The following is a 27,282-nucleotide window of genomic DNA, read 5'->3' as shown; positions in this document are numbered from 1 at the left end:
AATACCCTCAAATTAAAGCTGACAGTCTGCAGTTAAAGCACATCTAGTTTGTTTCATTTCAAATCCATTGTGGTGGTGTATAGAGCCAAAAATGGTAGAATTGTGTCAATGTCCCAATATTTATGGAGCTGACTGTACCATCCACCTAAACATTGCTGCAAAGTAACATCCACATGAATGCCAGGATCTAGGGTTTCCCAGCAGGACAATGCCCAGAGCATCACACTGCATCCAGCAGCTTGCCTTCCTCCACAGTGCATCCTGGTGCCAACTATTCCTTAGGTGACACACATACACCCGGCTACCCACATGATGTAAAAGACAACATGATGCATCAGACCAGGCTACCTTCTTCCATTGCTGCATTGTACAGTTCTGATGCTCACATGCCCATTGTAGGCACTTTTGGCTATGGACAAGGGTCAGCAAGTGTAATGTGACCGGTCTGCAGCCCTATAGTTAATAAGATGCAATGTATTGTGTGTTCTGACACTTGTCACAGCTAGCAATTTGTGCATCTGTAGCTCTTATAGATGGGCTAGTTTTTGCTCCTCCCTATTTGCATCAATGAACCTTGGGCACTCATGACCCTGTCACAGGTTGTACATTCTTGGTCCACTTTCGGTAGGTTCCTACCATTGCCGTTGTCCAGCCATCACAATTTGTTAAGGTTGCTTAAATCCTTATGTTTACCCATTTTTCTGCTTCAAAGACATCAAACTCTAAAACTGACTGTTCCCTTGCTGCCTAATATATCCTATTCCTTGACAGATGCTATTGTCACAAAAGAACTAAAAGGAAAGACTATATACACAGGGGCTCTCCAAAATTATCAATGTCACCTGTTAGTGGTTTTAATGTTATGACTGATCAGTGCATATTTAAAATGGTTCCTACATACCTAGGAAGACTAAACCAGTGGACCCATAGAGGAGACCAGATGCCCCCAGGTTCCCTTGTGACTTCAACACCTCCTTCTGTAGTCTCTCCATGTCTCTCTGTAGCTACTAATTCCAGGGTTTTCAGGACCACAGTGTGAGATGCTGCATTTGACTTTAGTGCTGAGACTGCATCCAAATAACTAAGACAAGTTAAGTCAACCCCATTGATGGTGAGGAGCACATCACCTGTAAAGAGGAGAAGAATTTTTAGATATAAAAGTATGTTCCAAAAATGATGCACTAGGTTTCCATGGGCTGATAATTGGTTAGTTTAGAAAGCTTCAAAGAGTAGTGAGCTATATATCTACAAATCAGTGCAAACAGTATTTTGGAGAAGATGTGAAGTAGAAATAGTGGATGTGTGCGCAATATATAGTTACATAATGTAAGGCCTGACATTTTTTCTCTGACCCGATTATTTTCAGTTTGTGGTTTTCTATAAATACTGCATACATGCCCCTTATTAAGCATGGGTAGCAATTGTCCATGAGGTTAGACATCATGTATAACTGTCGATGAGGTTGGACATAATGTATAATTGTTCATGAGGTTAGACTGTGTATAATGTTACTGGAATAAGGTGAAATGTTGTACATTAAAGGGGTTGGCCGCTCTCCATGTATTTGCTACTACTGTGGGGGATGCAGGGAAAAAGTACATTTTTCTAAAATATGTCATTAAGCAGATCTGCCTGTTTTTCTATTATCTGAAGCCACGCGCCCTGAGCCCACTCTTCACAACAAGCTCATCCATGTCAGATCATCTGAGCAGTCTGTCTGCGCCTGCGCTCGTCTCCCTCACCTGTAAGAGCAGAGCATGCACAGTCATCTCCTGTCAGTGGTGAAGCAGCTAGTGGAGAAGGAGGACCAGCGCTTCCCCGAAGTTCCCTGCAAAAAAACTCTCCTGAGCCCCTGTGCAGTAGGCACTTGTATATGTATAATAAAAAAATAAAAATTATATATATATATATATATATATATATATATATATATATATATATATATATATATAATATAGGGAACCGTGGCATTGACATGAAATATATATCATAGTTGCCAACGGTCTCAACTTTGCAGGGACTGTCCCTGATTTTCAGAGACAGTCCAGGCAAATTTGCGCTGTTGTGACTGAAAATGGGCGGGCTAACACAAAGTGGGCGGAGCCTAGGTTTTCAACTGAAACATTAGTAAGTTCCCAAGTAGAGAAGAGCGAATTTCCGCTTATAAAATTCGTTCACATGTCGTTTGTTGGTAAAAGTTGAATTGCGTTATGAATTCCGTTACCACGGACCATAACGCAAGTCTATCATGGAATGCTTTTAGAGGCATTCCATTATTCATTCTGTCATAATAGAAGTCCATGGGCTGCAAAACGGATCCGTACCATTTTTCGTTATGGAGGGGAGGACTCCCCTGCATAACGGAAACGGGACGGATCCGTTTTGCAGCTTATAGACTTCTATTATGACGGAATGAATAACGGAATGCCTCTAAAAGCATTCCATGATAGACTTGCGTTATGGTCCGTGGTAACTGAATCCATAACGCAATTCACCTTTTACCAACCAAGTGTGAACGAATTTCAAAATATGAAATTCGCTTATCTCTAATATCTAGTATATAAACATATATACATGTGTTATACATTTACAGTATATACATTATGTGTATATATACCACATGTGTGTATATACAGTCAGGTCCATAAATATTAGGACAACAACACCATTCTAAAATTTTTGGCTCTATACACCACCACAATGGATTTGAAATGAAACGAACAAGATGTGCTTTAACTGCAGACTGTCAGCTGTAATTTAAGGGCATTTACATCCAAATCAGGTGAACGGTGTAGGAATTACAACAGTTTCCATATGTGCCTCCCACTTGTTAAGGGACCAAAAGTATTGGGACAGAATAATGATCATAAATCAAACTTTCACTTTTTAATACTTGGTTGAAAATCCTTTGCAGTCAATTTCAGCCTGAAGTCTGGAACGCATAGACATCACCAGACGCTGGGTTTCATCCCTGGTGATGCTCTGCCAGGCCTCTACTGCAACTGTCTTCAGTTCCTGCTTGTTCTTGGGACATTTTCCCTTCAGTTTTGTCTTCAGCAAGTGAAATGCATGCTCAATCGGATTCAGGTCAGGTGATTGACTTGGCCATTGCATAACATTCCACTTCTTTCCCTTAAAAAACTCTTTGGTTGCTTTTGCAGTATGCTTTGGGTCATTGTCCATCTGCACTGTGAAGGGCCATCCACTGAGTTCTGAAGTATTTGGCTGAATATGAGCAGATAATATTGCCCAAAACACTTCAGAATTCATCCTGCTGCTTTTGTCAGCAGTCACATCATCAATAAATACAAGAGAACCAGTTCCATTGGCAGCCATACATGCCCACGCCATAACACTACCACCACCATGCTTCACTGATGAGGTGGTATGCTTAGGATCATGAGCAGTTCCTTTCCTTCTCCATACTCTTCTCTTCCCATCACTCTGGTACAAGTTGATCTTGGTCTCATCTGTCCATAGGATGTTGTTCCAGAACTGTGAAGGCTTTTTTAGATGTCGTTTGTCAGACTCTAATCTGGCCTTCCTGTTTTTGAGGCTCACCAATGGTTTACATCTTGTGGTGAACCCTCTGTATTCACTCTGGTGAAGTCTTCTCTTGATTGTTGACTTTGACACACATACACCTACCTCCTGGAGAGTGTTCTTGATCTGGCCAACTGCTGTGAAGGGTGTTTTCTTTACCAGGAAAATAATTCTTCGGTCATCCGTGTTTTGCGTGGTCTTCCGTGTCTTTTGGTGTTGCTGAGCTCACCGGTGCGTTCCTTCTTTTTAAGAATGTTCCAAACAGTTGTTTTAGCCACGCCTAATGTTTTTGCTATCTCTCTGATGGGTTTGTTGTGTTTTTTTCTGCCTAATGATGGCTTGCTTCACTGATAGTGACAGCTCTTTGGATCTTATCTTGAGAGTTGACAGCAACCGATTGCAAATGCAAATAGCACACTTGAAATGAACTCTGGACCTTTTATCTGCTCATTGTAATTGGGATAATGAGGGAATAACACACACACCTGGCCATGGAACAGCTGAGAAGCCAATTGTCCCATTACTTTTGGCCCCTTAACAAGTGGGAGGCACATATGCAAACTGTTGTAATTCCTACACCGTTCACCTGATTTGGATGTAAATACCCTCAAATTGAAGCTGACAGTCTGCAGTTAAAGCACATCTTGTTAGTTTCATTTCAAATCCATTGTGGTGGTGTATAGAGCCAAAAATGTTACAATTGTGTCGATGTCCCAATATTGATGAACCTGACTGTATACAGGTGAAACTTGAAAAATTAGAATATCGTGCAAAGTTCAGTTATTTCAGTAATGCAACTTAAAAGGTGAAACTAACATATGAGATAGACTCATTACATAAAAAGCGAGATAGTTCAAGCCTTTATTTGGTATAATTTGGATGATTATGGCTTACAGCTTATGAAAACCCCAAAGTCACAATCTCAGGTACCCTTTGCTCAGGGAGTACGGATTAATTAGCTGACTAGAGTGTGACACTTTAAGCCTAGAATATTGAACAGTTTCACAATATTCTTTTGCACATATTCCATGTATATTTTTTCACAATTTTATATATAATTATTATTTTTTTAATATGTTTAAAGGGATTGTCCTGCCAGATATATTGATGACATATTCTCAGGATAGGTCATCAGTATCTGATCGGTAGGGGTCTGACACCCGGCACCCCCGCTGATCAGCTGGATGAAGAGGAGGCGGTGCTCTATGTGAGCACGGCTTCCCCTTCATTCCACTGCTTGTCGTATTGCAAGTACAGTGCAATAAAAGTACTCACTCCATTCAAGTGAATGAAGCCAGTGCTTGTAATTACAGGGAGTGCAGAATTATTAGGCAAGTTGTATTTTTGAGGATTAATTTTATTATTGAACAACAACCATGTTCTCAATGAACCCAAAAAACTCATTAATATCAAAGCTGAATATTTTTGGAAGTAGTTTTTAGTTTGTTTTTAGTTTTAGCTATTTTAGGGGGATATCTGTGTGTGCAGGTGACTATTACTGTGCATAATTATTAGGCAACTTAACAAAAAACAAATATATACCCATTTCAATTATTTATTTTTACCAGTGAAACCAATATAACATCTCAACATTCACAAATATACATTTCTGACATTCAAAAACAAAACAAAAACAAATCAGTGACCAATATAGCCACCTTTCTTTGCAAGGACACTCAAAAGCCTGCCATCCATGGATTCTGTCAGTGTTTTGATCTGTTCACCATCAACATTGCCTGCAGCAGCAACCACAGCCTCCCAGACACTGTTCAGAGAGGTGTACTGTTTTCCCTCCTTATAAATCTCACATTTGATGATGGACCACAGGTTCTCAATGGGGTTCAGATCAGGTGAACAAGGAGGCCATGTCATTAGATTTTCTTCTTTTATACCCTTTCTTGCCAGCCACGCTGTGGAGTACTTGGACGCGTGTGATGGAGCATTGTCCTGCATGAAAATCATGTTTTTCTTGAAGGATGCAGACTTCTTCCTGTACCACTGCTTGAAGAAAGTGTCTTCCAGAAACTGGCAGTAGGACTGGGAGTTGAGCTTGACTCCATCCTCAACCCGAAAAGGCCCCACAAGCTCATCTTTGATGATACCAGCCCAAACCAGTACTCCACCTCCACCTTGCTGGCGTGTGAGTCGGACTGGAGCTCTCTGCCCTTTACCAATCCAGCCACGGGCCCATCCATCTGGCCCATCAAGACTCACTCTCATTTCATCAGTCCATAAAACCTTAGAAAAATCAGTCTTGAGATATTTCTTGGCCCAGTCTTGACGTTTCAGCTTGTGTGTCTTGTTCAGTGGTGGTCGTCTTTCAGCCTTTCTTACCTTGGCCATGTCTCTGAGTATTGCACACCTTGTGCTTTTGGGCACTCCAGTGATGTTGCAGCTCTGAAATATGGCCAAACTGGTGGCAAGTGGCATCTTGGCAGCTGCACGCTTGACTTTTCTCTGTTCATGGGCAGTTATTTTGCGCCTTGGTTTTTCCACACGCTTCTTGCGACCCTGTTGACTATTTTGAATGAAACGCTTGATTGTTCGATGATCACGCTTCAGAAGCTTTGCAATTTTAAGAGTGCTGCATCCCTCTGCAAGATATCTCACTATTTTTGACTTTTCTGAGCCTGTCAAGTCCTTCTTTTGACCCATTTTGCCAAAGGAAAGGAAGTTGCCTAATAATTATGCACACCTAATATAGGGTGTTGATGTCATTAGACCACACCCCTTCTCATTACAGAGATGCACATCACCTAATATGCTTAATTGGTAGTAGGTTTTCGAGCCTATACAGCTTGGAGTAAGACAACATGTATAAAGAGGATGATGTGGTCAAAATACTCATTTGCCTAATAATTCTGCACGCAGTGTATACTACCCCTTTGCTCCAGAAGAGACAACGCATAGTGTAATAACCAGGAAGCGGTGCCCCCTCTTCAAACAGCTCATCAGCGGGGGTGCCAGGTGTCGGACCCAGCCGATCAAATATTGATGACCTATGATAGGTCATGAATAGATATGGCACGACAACACCTTTAACCCCTTGAGGACCAGGCCATTTTCTACTTTTAACATTCCCAGAGCCATAACTTGTATACATTTCCATTCAAATAGCTTTATGAGGGCTTGTTTTTTTGTTTTGTTTTTGCGGGACAAATAGTATTTTCTATTGGCACCATCTACTTTTGAATTTGATTTGGTGTGAAGCTGTAAAAAAATCCCGATTGGGGTGGAATGTAAAAAATAAATCTGCCACAGTATATTTACCGCGATACCACATCTGCAATTTTTTTCCTTTTAATACTGAAAAAGATAATTTCAAAAATATATATTCTTTTCTTTGCATCTCCCTTTGGGATACATATTTTAATAGTGATAGCTTTTTTGGAAAGCGGCGCTGCCAAAGATCATTTATATTTTTAGTTTATATTTACTTTTATCTTTATTTTGGAGAAAGAGGGATGATTTTAATAATTTAAAAAGCCCTCCTTATTTAAAAGCCCTCCTAGGGGATCTAAACATGCAATCTTTAGATTGCTTCTAGTATAGACTGCTGTGAATTAGCATTTGCAGTCTAAGGCTACTTTCACACTAGCGTTCGGGGCTCCGCTTGTGAGCTCCGTTTGAAGGGGCTCACAAGCGGCCCCGAACGCATCCGTACTGCCCTAATGCATTCTCAGTGGACGCGGATCCGCTCAGAATGCATCAGTCTGGCAGCGTTCAGCCTCCGCTCCGCTCAGCAAGCGGACACCTGAACGCTGCTTGCAGCGTTCGGGTGTCCGCCTGGCCGTGTGGAGGCAAGCGGATCCGACCAGACTTACAATGTAAGTCAATGGGGATGGATCCGTTTGAAGATGACACCATATGGCTCAATCTTCAAACGGATCCGTCCCCCATTGACTTTCAATGTAAAGTCTGGACGGATCCGTCTGAACTACTTTCACACTTAGAATTTTTTCTAAGTTATAATGCAGACGGATCCGTTCTGAACGGATACAAACGTCTGCATTATAGGAGCGGATCCGTCTGAGCAGACATCAGACGGACCCGCTCTGAACGGTAGTGTGAAAGTAGCCTTAGGGCTCATGCACATGAGCATGTGTGCCCCCGTGCCTGTATTGTGGACCGCAAACATCCCATTGACTTGAAAAGTTCCGCAATCCGCAAGATACAGAGTGGTGCGGACAGGAGGCATGGATCAGAAGCCCACGGAAGCACTACAAAGTGCTTCCAAAGGATTTCGTTCTGTGCCTCCGCACTGCAAAAAAATAGAACATGTCCTATCTTTTTGCGGTGCAGAACGTATCTTGCGGATCGCAGACACATTAAAGTGAATGGGTCCACATCTGCAAACTGCCTGCACTCGGCTGGTACCTGTGCATTGTGGACCAACATTTGTGGCACAGCACTCTTGGGGAAAGCCACCTCAGATGCCATGGTTACAAAAGACCACGGCATCTGAGTATTAAAGGGATTCTGTTATCTGAATTTAGGCCTATAACCTAAACATATGGCGAGGTCCCTACTGATACACTGAATCCTAAAGTGACCTTATCAAATGCGCCTGTGGCTCTATAATTATATAAAACAGGTTTATATCACCTGTCACTCACGTCACAAATGTGTCCAAGGGCACGTCTCATGATGCAGGGTGCCCGGCTGCAGCCATCTCGTTTTGGTGCCCAGCGCCGCCTTCTGAATTGAAATCGCCGCCCTCCCTTTCATTAGAGCCGCCTACCTCAGTTCATCACCGCCTCTCTAACGTCCGCTCTCCTCAGCCAGATCCCGCGCGTGCGCACTAGGTATAACCTGATGCGCCCGTGCAGACTCCTGGCATTGGCCTCGTTAAGCGAAGTGCGCATGCGTCAAGGCAGGTTCGAGCATTGCTGGACACTGCTGAAATACCGTCCAGCCCCATTAACTATAATGGGGTCCTGCAGTGATCCGGCAAATATGCTGACAAACATTATTTACATAAACAAATATGTCTGGTCAGGAAGGGGGGTAAATGCCCCGATCTTGAACTGGTTGCAATGTTCACTTCAATTAAGGGCTTGTTCAGATCTGTGTGTTTGGGCTTCTGTCACAGATTCCATCAAAAAGAACAGACAAAACAGTCCTTCATGCAGGACAATGGAGTCAGTTCAGCTCCTTTTGTCTGTTATGTTTTGTTGTTCTGCTCCTCTAACACAGCAGAACAATAGAAATCAAGAATGGTGGTGTGAAGGAGCCCTACTTCTTCCCTGTCATTTATTTAGCTAGCAGCCCATATAACCACAAAGTCTTTACACCAGCATACAAGGAGAGTGCATTACCTTTCTTTATTCTGCCATCTCTGAACAGACACCCCACCGGCTGAACGCTGGAGACATAGATGGGGAGTCTGTTTTTATGATCTCGTCCTCCTCCTATGGTAATTCCCAAAGATTCCCTTGGCTCTTTCTTCAGAGAGACTGTTTTTTCCATTGATGAATTTGCATGAAGCTGATCCTATATTTAATGGAACGACAAATACCATGTAGAGTTGTGGTTGTACAAATGCACCTGAAGGTTTCGCTAACAGGACCTAACCGGCCATTTACCTGAAGATTACTGGTTTTGGCAGAAGTGCCTTTTAAAGGGAATTTGTCAGCTGCACTATGTTGTCCTCACTAAGGGCAGGATAGTGCAGCTGACAGACCCCCTGATTTTGGCAGTCTGTTACTGCTGTGGTGGTATTCAGTACTTTTACAGTACTAACCTGCTACCCAGCACTACAGGAGAGATGATTCTGATGCTGTCCCACCTCCAGGTGATGCCTGACAGATTTCTTTGCTATGCTCATCAGGAAATAAACCTTTCAATCATCACCCAGAGGTGGGGGAGGGCAGGAGCCGCAGCAGACTTATCTCTCGCAGCACTGGTGTGCACTGCAGGCTTCGGCAGGTCAGGAGTACAAAAGTCTTATTGCCTATTCCATTTCAATGGCATTCACCGAATCTCTGATGTTTACAGGGGTAGCAGATGTGAGTAGAGGGAGCAAGAATCTATCCGGTAGAGTAAAGCTGCAACAGCAAACAGTCCATAGACAAAAGTGGCACTATATTTGGAAAAAAGATAGACCTTTCGTAATCTCAGACTGTCAGACAACCCCTGTAAGTGTAGCTAGACAGTTACAACTGGAAAATCTCACTATGAAAGTCTGTGTGTAGTGAGAACCACCTACAAAGTCTGAAGATCGCCTAATACAAGTACTCATGCAAAATACCACCAGATGAAAGTGGCCTAAAACTCTGTTCCTAATTTTCCAATGTAGTTGTCAGACAAGAAATCTGCCACCCGGAAATTCACAGTTAAACCAGGCACAATGCCTTGTAGGGCTAGCTGAATATAATGATACCTTTCACTTAAAGGGGTTCTCCAGGAATTAAGAAAATGTAATTACTTAAATATAACTTTATTATAAATATATTCCCAAATACCTTTCATTAATTATAATTAAAGATGAGCGAATTTCTAATTCGAGCAATTCTATGACTAAATGCATAACGGAATGCCTTCAGAGGCATTCCATCATAATAGAAGTCTATGGGCTGCAAAACGGATCCGTCCCATTTCCGTTATGCAGGGGAGTCCTGCATGAATGACAGGATCACCCTATGAACGTGTGTTTCACTCGTTCATCGGGTGATCAAAGGCACATTTACATGGCCAGATTGTCGGGAATGATCGTTCGCAAAAAACAGATACTGGTATGGGCTTTATGCATTTTGCAGAATGGAACATCCGGCCCATAATAGGTCAGTCTGTAATGCAGACAAGAATAGGATATGTTCTATATTGTTGCAGGGCCACAGAATGGACAAACTGCGCTCGGTGTGCTGTCCGCATCTTTTGCGGCTGCATTGAAGTGAATGTGTCCGCATCCAAACCGCAAAAAAATTGATGTGGACAAAAAATACATATTTGTGCATGAGCCCTTATTCTGGAGAAAAAGTACTTTTAATCCATATGCAAATGAGCAGGTAAGGGGTTGTCTCATCTCAGACAATGGGGGCATATCGCTAGGATATGCCCCCATTGTCTTATAGGTGCGGGTCCCAGCGGTGGGACCCGCACCTATATAGGGAACAGAGCCCTGCAAAGTGGTGGCTGAAGGACTCTGGAGCGGTCTCCCCATAGAAGTGAATGGGAGCGCATCGCTCATGACGGTCACCGCTCCTATTCACTTCTTTTCTTATTTCGGGGCTCCGTTCTCAATAGAAGTGCGGGTCCCAGCGGTGGGACCCACACCTATAAGACAATGGGGGCATAACCTAGCGATATGCCCCTTTTGTCTGAGATGAGACAACCCCTTTAAGTCAACTGATGGAGGGCCCAAGACAATCTGCAGCCTTGCTCCTTCTGCTTCCTCTGCCTCCCTCTCCTTCCTGACTGACAAGTCCAGATTTTTGCATAGTCAACTATCCAGGACCTGCCCTCAGTGCACTTAACAGGTAATTTGCATATAGATTAAAAGTATTTATCTCCAGAATGAAGCAACAGATCACTAAGTAAAATGCACCATTACATTCAGTTCAGCTAGCCCTGCAAGGCATTGTGCCTGGTTTATGAGTGAATTTCCTGGTAACAGGTTCATTTTAAATCCAATAAAGGTATGATTGGGACAAAACCTGGGTAAGGTTTATTTAGATACTTTATTTACAGATGCCTATACAGGCGTTGAACCTAACTTGCCCCAGGTGTGAATTAATACTTCGCTTTTATTAGTACTAAAACTAAAATCTGAACGTGAACACAGTACACTTATTTAATTGTAATTAACGAACCAAAATAACAAAAGAGGTTAAAAATCCAGTCACCACTCCACTGATGGATGGAAAATGTTCAGTGAATTAAGGCAGAGAGCATGTGCACCATCTCTCACCCTTGTCACTTTGCAGGCAGTGTGTTGCCCTCTCAATGCTTGCAGTCCTGCTGCCTATTAGGCTGGGTTGTCAATCAACCCAAATACTGTGGACACCGTGGTGCATGAGCCCACAATCAGTCAGCACTTTGACTCACCAAGTGTGCTTAAAGTACAGCCCCCCCAGGAGGTACGATGCGCCAAACAAAATCCACTGTTAGACTCACCAACTATGACGCGCTGCCAGAGTCGCCCACTAGAACCAGTTCATGCGCAGTCTCACCCTGAGCGGTGTATCCATAGTGGAGATTTTAAACTATCGACTGTGTCTCCCACTAAGTATTTGTGCAGCCGCAGTAGGCATAGTATTTCTCTCCCACAGATTCTAAGTACGCGCGCATGCGCAGTTCAACAATCGGAGCTCCGACACTCTAAGTGTCTGCGCAGGAGCCTGTAGGACAGGACGTCACTGCTGACGTTCCTAGTGGGCGACTGGCAGCGCATCAATGATGATGGCAGCGCGTCATAGTTGGTGAGTCTAACAGTGGATTTTGTTTGGCGCATCGTACCTCCTGGGGGGAGGTGTCTATAGATCTAATTGGCCGGCGGCTTGTTGATGCACATTCTTACAGGATGCCGACCCTGTCAATCAGAACATGCTGTATTTAGTCCACCGCCTGCATAGGGTCACTCAATACTGCCCATTGACCCCTGAAGAAGCCAGAGATCTGGCGAAACATGTCAGGGGCAGTCTTAGTTTTTAAATCAGTACTCCATTCCACTGCAAATTAGTCCATAGTAGTCCTGCTGGCCTACTTTCCATTGTTAGGATTAACCAAGCCTATAGGCACGGCATCAAAAACCGTGCTGTACTCAAGCTTGCAGAGACTGCTGCCTTTAGGACATGTGTTAGCTTTCAAGCGCAAATGATAACTCTAAGTGTGGCTTTCATAGTGGGTTCACGTACCACGGTTCCCACATAATACGGTTGGACTGACAACCTTATGTAACTGTTAACAGCACAGCAAGCATTTTCAATGGCTGTACTTTAAGCACACTTGGTGAGTCAAAGTGCTGACTGATTGTGGGCTCATGCACCACGGTGTCCACAGTATTAGGGTGGATTGACAACCCAGCCTAATAGGCAGCAGGACTGCAAGCATTGAGAGGGCAACACACTGCCTGCAAAGTGACAAGGGTGAGAGATAGTGCACATGCTCTCTCTCTTAATTCACTGAACATTTTCCATCTATCAGTGGAGTGGTGACTGGATTTTTAACCTCTTGTTATTTTGGTTCGTTAATTACAATTAAATAAGTGTACTGTGTTCACGTTCAGATTTTAGTTTTAGTACTAATAAAAGCGAAATATTAATTCACACCTGAGGCAAGATAGGTTCAACGCCTGTATAGGCATCTGTAAATAAAAAATCCAATAATGAGCAGATGCAGGATCTCTCCCACTGTGCCAAATTAATTTGGAAGTAACAACTCACCCTCTGTGTGGACTTCCTTCTATATGGATGTAGACTTGGCCTCTTGCGTGTATGGACAGGACTTTCCCCATTGCTGCTGCTCCCTGATGAAGTTCCTTCTTCATTGTCTTCCATGGGCTGCAGAGTTTGCCGAAGAACCACAAAGTTAACCCGTGCCTCACTATTCTAAAAGAAAACATGCAAAACAATATAATTTTAAAGTTCCATAAACAAGGTAAACAGTATGGATGGATTTATATTTTGCAACTCTGCAAGCATTATATAGAAAAGTGTAAATGGAAGTGGTTTTATAATATACAGTATTTTTTGGACTATAAGACGCACTTTTTTTTCTAACAAAAGTGGGGGAAAGTGGCAGTGTGTCTTAAAGTCTGAATGTGATTAACCATTTCCATTAAGGAAGTGGTCATTAGCATGCAGGAGGTACGGGGAGGTAAGGGCAGCACTGCGCTAGCTGTTCTCACCCTTCCTGGTCTTCTTCTGGGTCCCCCTGTGCACAGTATCAGGACGTAGTGCACATAGGTGCGCACTATGACCTGACGCTGTACGACATCAGGTCACAGTGCAGCGCGGGCGAGAAGAAGAGGTGCAGTGAGTCCTGGATCTGCAGCATTATCCATTGCAAGCAAGGATTTTTGATGGGGGGCTAGGGGTCTCATGGGGAGCTGATCTGAGGCTGATGGAGGCTGGGGGGGTCTGATCTATGTCTAATGGAGGTTTGGGGTTTGATCTGAAGCCGATGGAGGTTAGGGGGGGGTCTGATCTGAGGTGGATGAAGAATGGGGGTCTGCTCTAAGTTCTGATGATTTTTTTTTTTTTCTTATTTTCCTACTTCAAATCCTAGGTGCGTCTTATAGTCCGGTGTATCCAAAAAATACATTACTATTTTTGCTGTATGTCTGCCATAATCCTTGTCTCTGTTATGGAGTAAACACAATTAGCACTTTCAGCAAATTACCAATTCCGAAAATGATCATGTGACTCCAGGATTCTAGAATATGATACACCGTGTGCCTCCACAGAACCAGGAAGTGCATTTGTTTCAGCACCCTTTTGGCACTTTGTGGGTGGCAGTTGTTAGGAGGTTGTAAATGTATAACCGTATAAAGGTATCACAAAGATGTCCTTATTTTAATAGATCTGTCATAGCCAACATGATTGAAGAGAACTAGTTATTTTCTGTTGTGTTTTCATGTAAATGGTATTAAAGGGGTTCTCCGGGAATTAAGAAAATGAAAATACTTAAATATTACTTTATTAAAATATATTCTCAAATACCTTTCATTATTTATAATGCCTCTTTTTGTCTGGGGAGCAATCATCAGGGGAAACAAAATGGCCACTGTCCCATTAGTTCACACAAGACCTTTCCTGATCACACATGAGGACAAGTTACTTTACAACACTGAGGTAAAGGGGGATTATGATCCTGAATACAGATGATAAGAACTTTAGCTGAATCTCTAGGGAATTTAGTTCATGAGGAGACAAAGTACAGAGAGGACAGACAGGACATACTGTGGTAATGTTGACTGTAAATAAGTGCTGCTGCTCATTAGCCACATCCCCACCTCCTCTTATGTCTCCTCATTATCTCCATTCCCAAGGAGATTCACCTGTATTCAGGATCATGATTCCTGACAAGAAGAGCAGAGAGGAGGATGAGGTAGCACTATGGCTCATTGTGGTGAAGTAATTTGCCCTCCTGTGTGATTAGGACAGGTTTTGTGTGTACTGATATGACGGCGGCCATTTTATTTCTCCTAATGATTGCTCTCTAGACAAAGAAAGCCATTCTAAAGTAATGAAAGGTATTTGTGAATATATTTCTTATAAAATAATATTTAAGAATTTTCATTGTTTTAATTCCTGGAGAACCCCTTTAAGGATGCTGTCACAGCTTGCACTGCACTGCCTTTTTCACACAAGCATGTCCGGGCCAGGAAATGCGCTGCATTTCCTGGACTGAACACTGCTCCTCTGTCCCAAACTCACAGCATCATAATAGACCTGCCTGACTGAGGGTCTACTGTAATGCACAGTATTATGTGAGTACAGTAGACCCACAGTCAGGCAGGAATTCACAGCATCATATATCATTATGACGCTGTGAGTTCGGGTCCAAGTAGCAGTGTTCAGTCTGGGAAATGCAGCCATCACATGAAGTGTGTTTCCTGGACCAAACATGCTCATGTGAAAGAGGCCTATGAGAGAAACCTGGATTACCTGGATAATCTGTGCTGCTGCCTCTGGAGTCCCGTGTCGAAGATCATGACCATTAATAGACAAGACCTTATCATTACACTTTAATTTTCCATCTTTTGCAGCCAGACCACCATCTAATAAATCCAGAACAAAAACACCATGCTCCTCCGTCTTTCTAACCAGCTTGATCCCTAGAGGTTCTGACCGATCCCGCTTCAGTAGAGTAACTTGGACCACTTCTTTGCAGGCACTAGCTGTGCTGGTTCCTTCTGCACGTTGAGACCTTTGTGAGAAACCTTTCTCTTGCAAAACAGTAATGTATAAGGCAGAAGAAGGCTGCCGGAGCAAGGCAATTGCTTGGCTATGGGACACGTTGCTAATGTTCATTCCATTAACCTGAAAATACAGCATAGGCAAAAATTATCAGCAAGAGACATTACCAAGTAAATACGCTGTGCTTATCCAGTTCAAGACTGGCCCATTTAGCCCTTTCCTGGACAGACCCCTTTTAAGTAGTTTTTTTTTTGTACATGTGGCTTCAAAAACCATATCTTATTATTAAAAATCAGATATTTAAATAAAGTTTAGCATTTTTTATGCCATTTTTATATATTTTTTTTAAAGCCAGGAAAATGTAATTTTTTTTAAAAAAAAATGATAAAATAGTCTGCTTTTCAAGTTTTTATTTTCTTTTTAATAGCACATCTAAAATATTTAGTCAAATTGTCCAGAGTTGGAACCCGCACCTATCTCTAGAATGGGGGCCCCAAAGTGAACAAGGGCACAGCATGCAAGTGTGGCCACCCTCTATTTACTAGTGCCGAAAATACCCGAGCCACCTGCCCCAGCTATTTCCGGAGAGGTAGCCGTGCTTGCGCCGTGCGCTCTCCAGTTACTTCTATGGGAGTTCCAGAAATAGCCAAGTACGCTCTGTTCGGAACATCCATAGATGTGAAAGGAGAGCATGTCACGCATGCATGGTGCATTCTCCCTCGCTTTGGGGTCCCCGTTCTAGAGATATGGTAGGTGCGTGTCTCAGGGGTGGGACCCGCACCTATCTGACATTGGAGGCATATCCTAACAATATGCCACCAATGTTTGAGAGAAGACCCTTGCAAAGTGGACAGCCATCCATTAAAGCTGGGGCTACACAGTGATCTTGGCTGTGACACCAGTTGGACAACCAAAAATCGCTGTGTGGCAATGCAGCCCAAAAAATGGTTGGCATCAGAGTGCGACTTCCTAGTTGCTGCGACCGTGGGGTTGCGGTAACTTGCAAGTTGCACTGCGACCACATTCGGTTCAGTGGCTGCACTGCTACTGCTTGTTCACATGATGGGTGTCGCGGCCAAGATCGCTGTGTAACTCTTATACTATGCGTGATCTGCAAGTGATTACGTTGGTTTGATGTTGTTTGTACGTGCAAGGTGCTGCAACTTAGTCTATATTAATAGGACAATCTGTTTTAAAAGTCTATATAACCACACCAAACAGCTTGCAGTGTGAGAAACTTGCAAACAGCAGCTTAGATCTTAGCTTCCCAAAGCCTATCAATATTATGTGGGTACTCAGTGAGTGGTGGATTGGGGTTTAATATTTAAGTCAGACTGGAGGGGTCTGTAAATGACTGGAGATACTCTCAAAGCGTCACCCTACATTCAGACATGACTTTTAGCCAGCTTGGGAAACGGCTACTACATATAAACAATTTTACACATTTCTATTAACTTTTAGAAAGAACAGGTGACCTGTTGTAGATTAACTTTTTGGTGAAAGTGACATTAGTTAGAATTATTTATATATCAGTCTGTAAACCGGGTTTAAGATATTGTGCTGGTGCCAGACTCCACCGCGTCTCTGTGCGGTACTATAGTCTAAAATAGGCCATGTCCACACGTTCTTCTAGCGCTGCCTATATATACACGTAACTATCATACATGTCATAGAGCACCTTACATCATAAGAGATCAGTTAAGAATACAATTATACTTTGCTGGAGGAATGAATCCTATTACTGTTAATATCTCAAACCTCACCTTAATATTGCCTAAAGGGTTTTTTGTCGTTACACCCATCCCGTAAATAAAGTTGATGAAAGTCTGTTATAAGCTATGCTGACATGTCTGTCTCACAGGCTGGCAAAGGGAATTACTTAGACACAATGCCCTGTACCTAATGATTTAATAGGGTACTGTCAGCTTTATATAAAGACACTGAAAATACTCTCTTGACACGTCACTACCAAACCTGGGGCACACCAGTGGTACCGTTAGGGCTCATGCACATGACCATCTGTATTTTGCATTCCGCGAAACAGAATCCGCAAAAAAAGGATGACATCTGTGTGGCATACTTTTTTTTTTGCGGATCCATTGTAACAATGCCTGTCCGGACATACAGAGTCATTTCCATTTTTTTTCAAGCCCCATTGAAGTGAATAGTTCTGCATACGGACCGGAAACATAAAACAAATACGTTTGTGTGCATGAGCCCTTACTCCACAGCCAACTTCAACTGCAAGCTTGTAGGGCAACACCTAGCTGGCTCCCCAGGTAGCTGTTGACCGCCCTGACCATCTTCCATGACTACCATAGACCATCTGAATCGGAACCTACCACATAGCTTGTTCCCCTCTCCCCTACCATTGGGCTGGTGGTATGCTTGCCATGGCCCATAAGCCACCGCTTAGTTGCATTTCTCCTTTACAAACCCAAACATTAAAACTGTAAGATATGGGAGGGTGGGAATATCATCTCCACCTTCACTGTGCTCTTTCTTGTACTACAAACCCTCTCTAAACCAGTCCACCCGTTCTTTATCCAGTCTCTTGTCCTCCACTACCCCCTTCATTTGTTTTAGTTACACCCCATTCAGTGCCATTTTCTTAAATGCACTTCTTATGTCCCTGCTCCATAACCTGCACTCCAGCCACATGGCTTTCTTGGGCCACTGTCACACAAGCGTGTGATCCGTGAAGCAAGAGCATAGCATCCGGACTGAATTCTGACCTATTAATTTCAATGGTTCTGTGCACATGAGTTTTTCACGCATCATTTCTGTGTTCAGGAAAAATCGCAGTATGTTCTATATTCTGCATTTTTCATGCGGCCTTGGGTCCGTAGAAGTGAATGGGGCTTCAGTGAAAACTGATGGTTGCTGGAGATGTAGATAGTTCTTCTTCAGTTTTTTTTTTTCACGCACTTGAAAAACACATGAAAAACTGATTGCACCCAACCCAGAAAAAACAAACACCGAATGCAATCGCAGACAAGACTAACAGACCTTGCGTGCAAAAGCATCAGTGTTTTCCTGAACAGACAAATCACTGAATAAAGTGGCCTAAATGGGAGGAAATGCTCAGAACTCCAAATACTGTGGTGTGTATATAACCGGGAGAGTAAAACCTCCACATGGGGTCCGCTGCAAACAGCAATCCCCAGCAAATAATGCATACAAGGGAGGATGCCGGCAGCAGACCACATGTGCCACAAAGAATCCTACACAAGATGGAATAATGTGTGGATAAATAAATCACTGCAAAGGTGCACTACAGTATTCGCATATCCTGCAGTGCACCTTTGCAGTGATTTCTTTTTTCCTGAACAGACCCTGAGAGAATCTGTAACGCTGGTGTGAAAGAGGCCTTACAGGTCCGTGCTGCGAGTATTGTGGGCCGGTGCTTCAAGAACGGAGATGCAATGGAGAGTTCATAAGACTTCTCACCGACGTGTTCTCTTTAAAGGGATTGTACAGTTTTTGACAAACCTGCTGGTAATGCCCAATAACGGCTACATGCACCTTTTAATCGTTTACATCCAGTGTATTGAACAGTAAAAAGAAAGACCTTTGCAAAAATCCTCTAACGCTTTACGTGCACAGCTTCTATATCCATAGGAGCAGAATGCACCAAATATATTAAGAGGTGCATTTCCAAGCAATACAGATGGAAATGTCACATGCATCAGTGGCTGGTACAAAAGTTAGGAAAGTTATTAACGTATTCAGCGGCACATTCATTAGCCTAGCTATATGCTATAAATGTTGAGGTAGGACAACCCTTTAACAATGTGTTTATGTACTGATGGCGCTTCTGTAGGCGTAGTGATTGATCATATCCTAGCAAACAATCAACCAAGAAGAATATTTGGTAGCACCTACCTCCAGAATGTGGTCTCCTGGCATTAGCCTACCATCTGTTGCAACCAAAGAATCCTTGAGCACGTCCTGTATTACAATATTGCCCAGAGGGGTGTCTCTACCCCCCACAATTCGCATGCCCAGTTCCTCGTCAGGGTCATCTCGGTGTATCTCTACTGTACTTGTCTCGGCTATTAGACTTGTCCTATGATGTTGATCTTTAGGGTTGAAAGAAAAATAATGAAAATCCTTGGTAGAAAGCTGCGCAATACATACATTCTGGTGACCATCTTGAACTCTCACCATCATCATGTTCATCAAATGCTGGATTCACCAGGCCTGGCTCAGATGTACCAAGAGCTACCACAGCTGCCAGTGAAGATTCTGCTAGAACGCTGGCAAGGCCGCTTGCTTTGGAGGCATCCCCCTCACTCGGATCCTTAATGGGGGCACTCTTCTTATCTCTTTCGGCTCTGTATTTTCTGAAGCCTGCACATCTGATATACAATAAGTTACAATAATTAATGGCAATTCACTTAGCAGCCATTACCTTCAGAGAAACAATTCAGGCTGCTCTAGATGAGGGCATCTGTACATGAACGAGAACCTGAATGCCATCATGAAGAAGTAAAAGACACGTTGATATCAGTAGCGTCGTTTTTAGGAAATGTCTGGTTTATAAGATGCAATGGGATGGGAGCGCTGTGAACTACACGTCTGTTATTGTCAATCAGCAGCAGGAGGATAAGGAAGCCCGCAGCTCATGGATAACCTGGACTTGGCAGCACTCCATGTGCCAACTGAATTTGGCACACTTGTCAGCATGCTTCAAGCTCCCAATACACATTTTGAATCTATCCCAAGGCTCCATGCACCAAGGATATGCCAAAAGAGTATCCTTTTTGCATATGTTGGGCCAGTATGCAACGCTATACCTTTACTTTTTTTTTAAAGTTATACAATGGGCTATTGTTTGAGCTTCCATCAGAGGATACATCCCGAAGTAAGAGGGACCGTCTATAGTAGACCACATGCACAGGGCAGTGAGGATATTCCTGCAGATTTAGCTGCATTCTAGCAAAATCTGCACTTGGTACATGCTGATTGGGTCGCAGATTTGCCCCAGACTTGCCCACACAACAGAATAGCTGCCGGTTTTCTGTCTGGTTTTACAGATGGAAATTCCAGAAAAGATTAAATACCAGCAAAGTGAATGAAAACTGTAGAAGTGTCATCCACATGCATACAGTACATGTCAATTTGCTGTGCAGAAACTGACCTATAATGATTTTTAATCCACAGCATGTCAATTTCTGTGGCGAAACGGTCGCAGATTTTTATTTTTTGCAGATTTGGAGGAAGATTTGCTCCATTCTCGGCACCATTTGGTATGGATTTGCCACTGCAGATTTCCTATAAAGAACTGCGAACAAGTAATTGAAACGATGCAGATTTCAAAATCCACACTGCAGGTCAATGTGTGTGCGGAGAATTTCTGCAGCTTCTACTATTGTTATTCACTTTGCTGGTGTCCTAATCTGCTGTGGATTTTCAACTGTTTTGACCATTCTTCCTACTGAAGGTTAATCTGTAAGCCTATGGTACTCCTTAGTTAGATACACATAGATAAGCTCAGTAAGTTATTGGGCCCCACACGTTTCATCCCCGGATCACAGTGTAATATTTACAGAGCAGTCCCTGGGCCTGGACTGTGCAATCATTCACCAAGGACTTGGCTTATGTCATGTGCCCTTGATCTTCAGCTAACTCAATATACGGTAAGGCTTGTCTCTACAGCCACAGGCTGCAAGAAAGGTTGCACTTTACTAAACACACTTCAGGGCTCATGCACACCAGCGATATGAAACTTGGACGACTTCTGTCCGTGATGCTTTTTCCTTCAGTTCACTTCAGCGTTTTGTAAGATTCTGAAATAGTCTTGTAAAAGTTTTCATGGAGATAAAAAATGAAAACCACCACACAGCGTCTCCAAGCAACCATTATTGAAAAACGGACTGTCCTTTAGGGTCCATTCACACGTCCGTGGTGTATCCGCAATACACCGGGCCGCACATGGCCGGCACTAAGTAGAGAAGACTTATTCTTGTTCGCAGCTGCGGACAAGAATCGGACATGCTCTATTTTCTTGCGGAGCTGCGGACTGGAAGATCAGGACCGCGCTCCGGAAATGGGGATAGCACAGTGTGCTCTCCGCATCCATTCCGTCCCCAAAGAGAATGAATGGGTCCGCACCCGTTCCGCACAATTGCGGAACGGATGCGGACCACCCTTGTGAACGTGTGAATGGAGCCTTAGTGTGCTTCAGCTTTTATCACTGACCCATTGGCTTCAATGGGCAAGTCCTGCATAAAAAACTCATCAAGAAGCATGCCCTGCACCTAGTTGCATTTTTTAATGCAGACCCATTCATCACTCTGAGGTCTTTCTTGCGTGAAAAATGCAAAATCTAGAATTTGCCGCAATTTTTTTTTTCATACAGTCCGATCTTTCATAAAAAAATGCTCGTGTATAACCCCAATTACTTTAATGGGTCAGTTTTCACTACGGGTGCTGTTTTCAAACGAATGGCGCCCACACGTGTAACGCCCTCGTGTTCATGACTCTGACAAGATTATGCAAGCAAACTCCAAGGCTTGCTTTACAGGCAGAAGTAGTGCCTCTATGGCTGCAGGAATTTGAAGGTAATATCTCTGCCGGCAGTGGATGTGGTTGCAGCCACCACCCTAAGGCCTCCTGCACACGACCGTTTTTTTTCCCCTTTACTGGCCATTTTTTGCATTCCATATACGGTCCGTATACGGAACCATTCATTTCAATGGTTCCGCAAAAAAAACGGAATGTACTCCGTATGCATTCCGTTTCCGTATTTCCGTTCTGTTTAAAGATAGAACATGTCCTATTATTGCCCGCAAATCATGTTCCGTGGCTCCATTCAAGTCAATGGGTCCGCAAAAAAAATGGAATACATACGGAAATGAATCCGTATGTCTTCCGTTTTTTGCTGAACCATCTATTGAAAATGTTATGCCCAGCCCAATTTTATCTATGTAATTACTGTATACTGTATATGCCATACGGAAAAACGGAACGGAAACACAACGAAAACAAAAAACGGAACAACGGGTCCGTGAAAAACGGACCGCAAAACACTGAAAAAGCCATACGGTCGTGTGCAATAGGCCTAAAGATAAGGAAGATATATCAGTTAACTAATTATGCTGAAGGCTGCACATGAATGGGAGACGTGTATGGCAGCATTACAGTATTCTATAGAGCTGTTTTTTATGCAGTTTTGAAACCTCCGAATGTTAAACTACATTGACCCTTATGACCACAGCTGGCACCATGAATAAGGATTCCACTGTTTCACACTGAACTTTACCTGCCATTTCTCTAGTCACTGTATTTTTTCCATCTTTTTATTGGTTGTTGTTTAATGTGCTGTACCGGGATGTTACTTTACGGGTACTTGCACACAGGTGCAGGTTTACAAACAGAAAATCTGCACAGATTTCTGAGTGTTTTCACACCAAATCGACACGAAATATAGCATGTGTTAGGCTACTTTCACACTAGCGTTTTTACTGGATCCGGCGGGGTTCAGCAAAACGCTTCCGTTACTGATAATACAACCGTCTGCATCCACTGTGAACGGATCCGGTTGTATTATCTTTAACATAGCCAAGACGGATCTGTCATGAACACCATTGAAAGTCTATGGGGGACGGATCCGTTTTCTATTGTGTCAGAGACTTGCATTGACTTTTAGTGTGGGTCATGACGGATCCGTTTTGCTCCGCATTCCAGGACAGAAAGCTCTCCGGTGTGAGAACGGAACGGAATGCATTTTGGAGCACTCCCTTCTGTTCACTTAAGTTTTGTCCCCATTGACAGAAAATAGAAACAATAGTGTGAAAGTAGCCTTACTTGTGGTTTTTGGGGTGGATTTGATGTGGTTTTGCCTCAGATCTCACTCCGCACAGAAAGAGAAAGCAACGTGTACATGGGATTTCTCATACACTTTGCTGGTACCGTATTACACTGCGTGCTTTCCACACGAGTCCGCAATGTGTGCAGACAACAAGTCTACATACACAGCGTTTTATTTTTTGCCATTTTTATAGCATTTGTTTGGGGTCAAAACGCAGCCAGCTCTAGACATTTATTCTGTTTTTCTCCTTGAGGTTTGTTATAGGACTTCAAAAAGGCCATGAAAATGCAAGAAGAAAATGTTGCAAAAAAAAACAATAATCTGGCTTTGTAGTAATTTTTACAAGTGTAAATACATATTAACATACACTAAAGGCTCCTTTACACTGTCCAAGCATCGGCCAGATAATTGCTAACAAAAATTCATAAGAACACTCATTAGCGATTATCTGCCGGTGTAAAGGTGCCGCCGATTACACGATGCAGTCACCTAAAGGTCCCTTTACACTACGCAATTTACCAGGCGATGCACGGCCAGTGTAAAGGAGACTTAAAGGGGTTGTCCCACATAATATTCTACAGTTTTCAAACCAGCACCTGGATCTTAATACTTTTGTAGATGCATGTCATTTAAAATTTTGCATAGCCACAGAGGTATTTAATAAAATGTGTCTGTATAGCGCCACCTGCTGTTTGTTTCTTATTTTCTTGACCTGCTCACTGAGAAGGCTGCACATGCTCAGTTTCTTCCTTCAGCTGCCCTCTGAGCTGTGATAGGGAGAGCATGGACACGCCCCCTTAGCTGTGATAGGGAGAGCATGGAGACGCCCCCTTAGCTGCAGCAGAAAAGCCACTCCCCTTGAGCTGTCAGCTTGATATAAATCTAGCAGAGCAATGAATGGGAGATCTCTGGATCCATGTGAGGTACAGGGCTGGTTCTAGGTTTGTTAGAAAGAGTTTCATGTTTTACATTAGTCATGGGATAACCCCTTTAAATCACTGTTTGCTGGCAGCAGATTGTGCCGTCTAAACAGCACTCTGCTGCTGACAAACAATGATTCAGTATGGGGATGAGTGATGACATTAGCAATCGCTTCCCCCTATACTGTGGAGGAGATCGCTGCATGTTGAGAAGCGGTCTCCTTCACTGATGAGCAGGCGCTTCCTTCCCAACAATTGCCTGCTACGATGTGCAGTGTAAAGGGGCCTTTAATAGAACTTGGTACAACTGAGCCTCCTATTGGTGATTACGATGCTGTCCTGACCATACATGTCATCATCTCCTGTACTTTCTTAAGTTCTGGACACCCAAAGTATCATTAAAGGGGTTACATAAGAGTAAGGCTACTTTCACACTTGCGTTCAGAGCGGATCCGTCTGATGTCTGCACAGACGGATCCGCTCCTATAATGCAAACGATGGGATCCGTTCAGAACGGATCCGTCTGCATTATAGTTCAGAAAAAATTCTAAGTGTGAAAGTTAGTCGGACGGATCCGTCCAGACTTTACATTGAAAGTCAATGGGGGACGGATCCGTTTGAAATTGCACCATATTGTGTCAACTTCAAACGGATCCGTCCCCATTGACTTACATTGTAAGTCTGGACGGATCCGTTTGGCTCCGCACGGCCAGGTGGACACCCGAACGCTGCAAGCTGCGTTCGGATGTCCACCTGCTGATCGGAACGGAGGCCAAGCGGAGCCAGACTGATGCATTCTGAGCGGATCCGCATCCACTCAGAATGCATTGGGGCTGTACGGATCCGTTCGGGGCCGCTTGTGAGAGCCTTCAAACGGAACTCACAAGCAGAACCCCGAAAGCTAGTGTGAAAGTAGCCTAATACAGATTTCCCAGTGTGGACGACCCGGGTGGAGATCATGCTTACCTGGTCCCCGCCGCTGGGTCTAGTCTCGGACGCTGTCGGGTTGCCCCTTCCTTTTCCCGATGTGCTGAAATCAACATCCATCAACGGCCAATCACAGGCCACCGCGGTGACCTGTGATTGGCTGCAGCGGTCACATGTCTCCCATCGCTTGGTGTTAATTTCAGCACCTCAGGGAAAGAGGCAGCGTCAGAAACCAAACCCAGCGGCGGGAAGCAGGTAAGGCTAGCAGAGAACAGCCTGCTGGAATTTACCGCATGGGGCACTCCCAGGTGCAGCCGGAATGTCAGCCAGCCCTGTTAAGTATAATGGGGTCTGGCGGAGATACGGCAGACAGTACAGAAAATCGGCCGGACACAAACAGCTGCATGCTGAGATTTGTGTCCGACCGATTCCCGGCATTGTCTGCCAGAACAGTCTGCCAGAATTCCATACTGGAGGTGTGAAACTAGCAGGTTGGCCACTCTGGGAGGTCTATTTTACTCTTGTGTTGCATTATAACCGCAGGTGTGTAGTAGTCTTTACACCTATCCTACTCACAGCTCCTAGACCGTAACCACTGCTGAGACAATGCACAGGCATGCTGGGATATGGTGTTCGGATTGCAAATGCTGTCCGTCTGGACGGAACAGTTGTCCCCACATATCATTTCTGAGACAAAATCACAAGCATGGGGCCAAGCAGAATTACCATATGGAGGGAAATTTATCATGAGGGAAATTTCCGGTCACTTTTGCAGGAGTCTGTGTTGTTGCAACGTGGGCCAAATTTATCAAATGTCACACTGAGGCAGATTTACTAATCCTATAGATCAGGGGTGCACAACCTTTTTTGGTCTGGGCGCCACATTGTCACATCACTGGATTTCAAGGGGCCTCAAAAAAAAAAAAAATAGTTAATCAGCGCTTGTTTGCATCAGCCCCTACACACACACAGGCCGATGCAAAGTGAATGGGGAGGAATGATCGCTACCACAGTCATCCCTCCCTCAATCAGTTCTGTTGATTATTGGCAGCACATTCCTGATTACAACTTTCATCCTGATAAAATATGCAAATCAGCCGACAAACGATCGATTCCTCGTTTCTCAGCTGATTGGCGGCACGATTATACTGCCAGATATCAGGAATGAGCGTTCCTATGAAGACTTGTTCCCAGTAATTGTCCCGAATATCGTGCCGTGTAATGATTTTTAACACATTCCTGCAGCATGGCCTTGAAACAGAAGATTCATACTTACCTGCTCCCTGCCGCTGTCTCCATCTTCCGGTCCAGCTGGCTATGGGTATAGTCATATGCTCCGCTCCAGCCAATGACTGGCTCAGTGGTGATGTGGCCACAAGCAGTGTTTCACCGCTGAAGTCCGTCATTTGCTGGAGAGGTGCTCCGGGACCAGAAGATGGAGACAGAGACAATAACCAGTAAGCACTTTCTTTCACTGCAGAGGACGGCGCTCACTGGTTATTACCGCCTCCTGCACCCCTAGATATACTGTAGGTGCCCTACAATAACCAGCAAGCTCACGTACACAGCCATTGTTTTGGTCTGCATCCGAGATGCATTTTTGCTGCTCGGATGCAGACCCATTCACTTTAATGGGGCCGCAAAAGATACAGACAGCACTCTGTGTGCTGTCCGCATCCGTTGCTCCGTTCGACAAAATGCAGAACACACATGGCTGGTATCCGTGTTTTGCGGACCACAAAACATGCTATGGTCGTCTGTATGAGGCCTTACTAGTGGGAAAAGCACTTATTGGTTAACCCTTTAATGACCAGGCCTGAAAAGGCCTAATGATCAGTCACTTTTTTGTGATGTAGCACACGGGGTTCAAACACTTGTAGCTTTTTTATTTTTTAGACTACCAAAACAACTTGCAGCTTTTTATTATATGACACAGGGCTTTTTAACATATTTTTTTTTAGGAGTTTTATTAGGAGGAAACTGTACAAAAAAAATGTTTTAAGTCATTTTTATTCAAACTATAGCTTATTCTTTAAATATGCAAAAAAAGACCTTTGGGGGACACGGACTTATTTATTTTCCAGATTTTCCTTTTATGTGTATAGTTAAATAAAATGTATTTTTACATTTTTTTTATAATCACTTTATTACTTATTTTTTTAATATATTTTTTGCCACATATATCCCCCAAGAGGTCATAAAAAGGCCGTTGGCA

General features: G+C 43.5%; 1 protein-coding gene across 4 annotated transcripts in view; it reads right to left on the bottom strand.

Moving 5' to 3' along the window:
• Positions 1 to 27,282, bottom strand: part of LOC121009538 (ligand of Numb protein X 2-like) — a 104,230-nt gene that overhangs the window by 12,296 nt on the left and 64,652 nt on the right. For all 4 annotated transcript variants that reach the window (XM_040442741.1, XM_040442743.1, XM_040442744.1 and 1 more), the window contains 6 exons: positions 19,572 to 19,765; positions 19,290 to 19,486; positions 15,153 to 15,527; positions 12,927 to 13,091; positions 8,862 to 9,036; positions 902 to 1,127 (listed from right to left, as the gene is read on the bottom strand). In XM_040442741.1, coding sequence (XP_040298675.1) covers positions 902 to 1,127; positions 8,862 to 9,036; positions 12,927 to 13,091; positions 15,153 to 15,527; positions 19,290 to 19,486; positions 19,572 to 19,765 — 1,332 coding nt within the window. The remainder of the gene's footprint in view (positions 1 to 901; positions 1,128 to 8,861; positions 9,037 to 12,926; positions 13,092 to 15,152; positions 15,528 to 19,289; positions 19,487 to 19,571; positions 19,766 to 27,282) is intronic.

Source organism: Bufo bufo, chromosome 8 (genome assembly GCF_905171765.1).
Source record: "Bufo bufo chromosome 8, aBufBuf1.1, whole genome shotgun sequence".
NCBI classification, from domain to species: domain Eukaryota; kingdom Metazoa; phylum Chordata; class Amphibia; order Anura; family Bufonidae; genus Bufo; species Bufo bufo.
The sequence above is the reverse complement of the archived record's forward strand: the minus strand, read 5'-3'. Positions and strand labels throughout refer to the sequence as shown.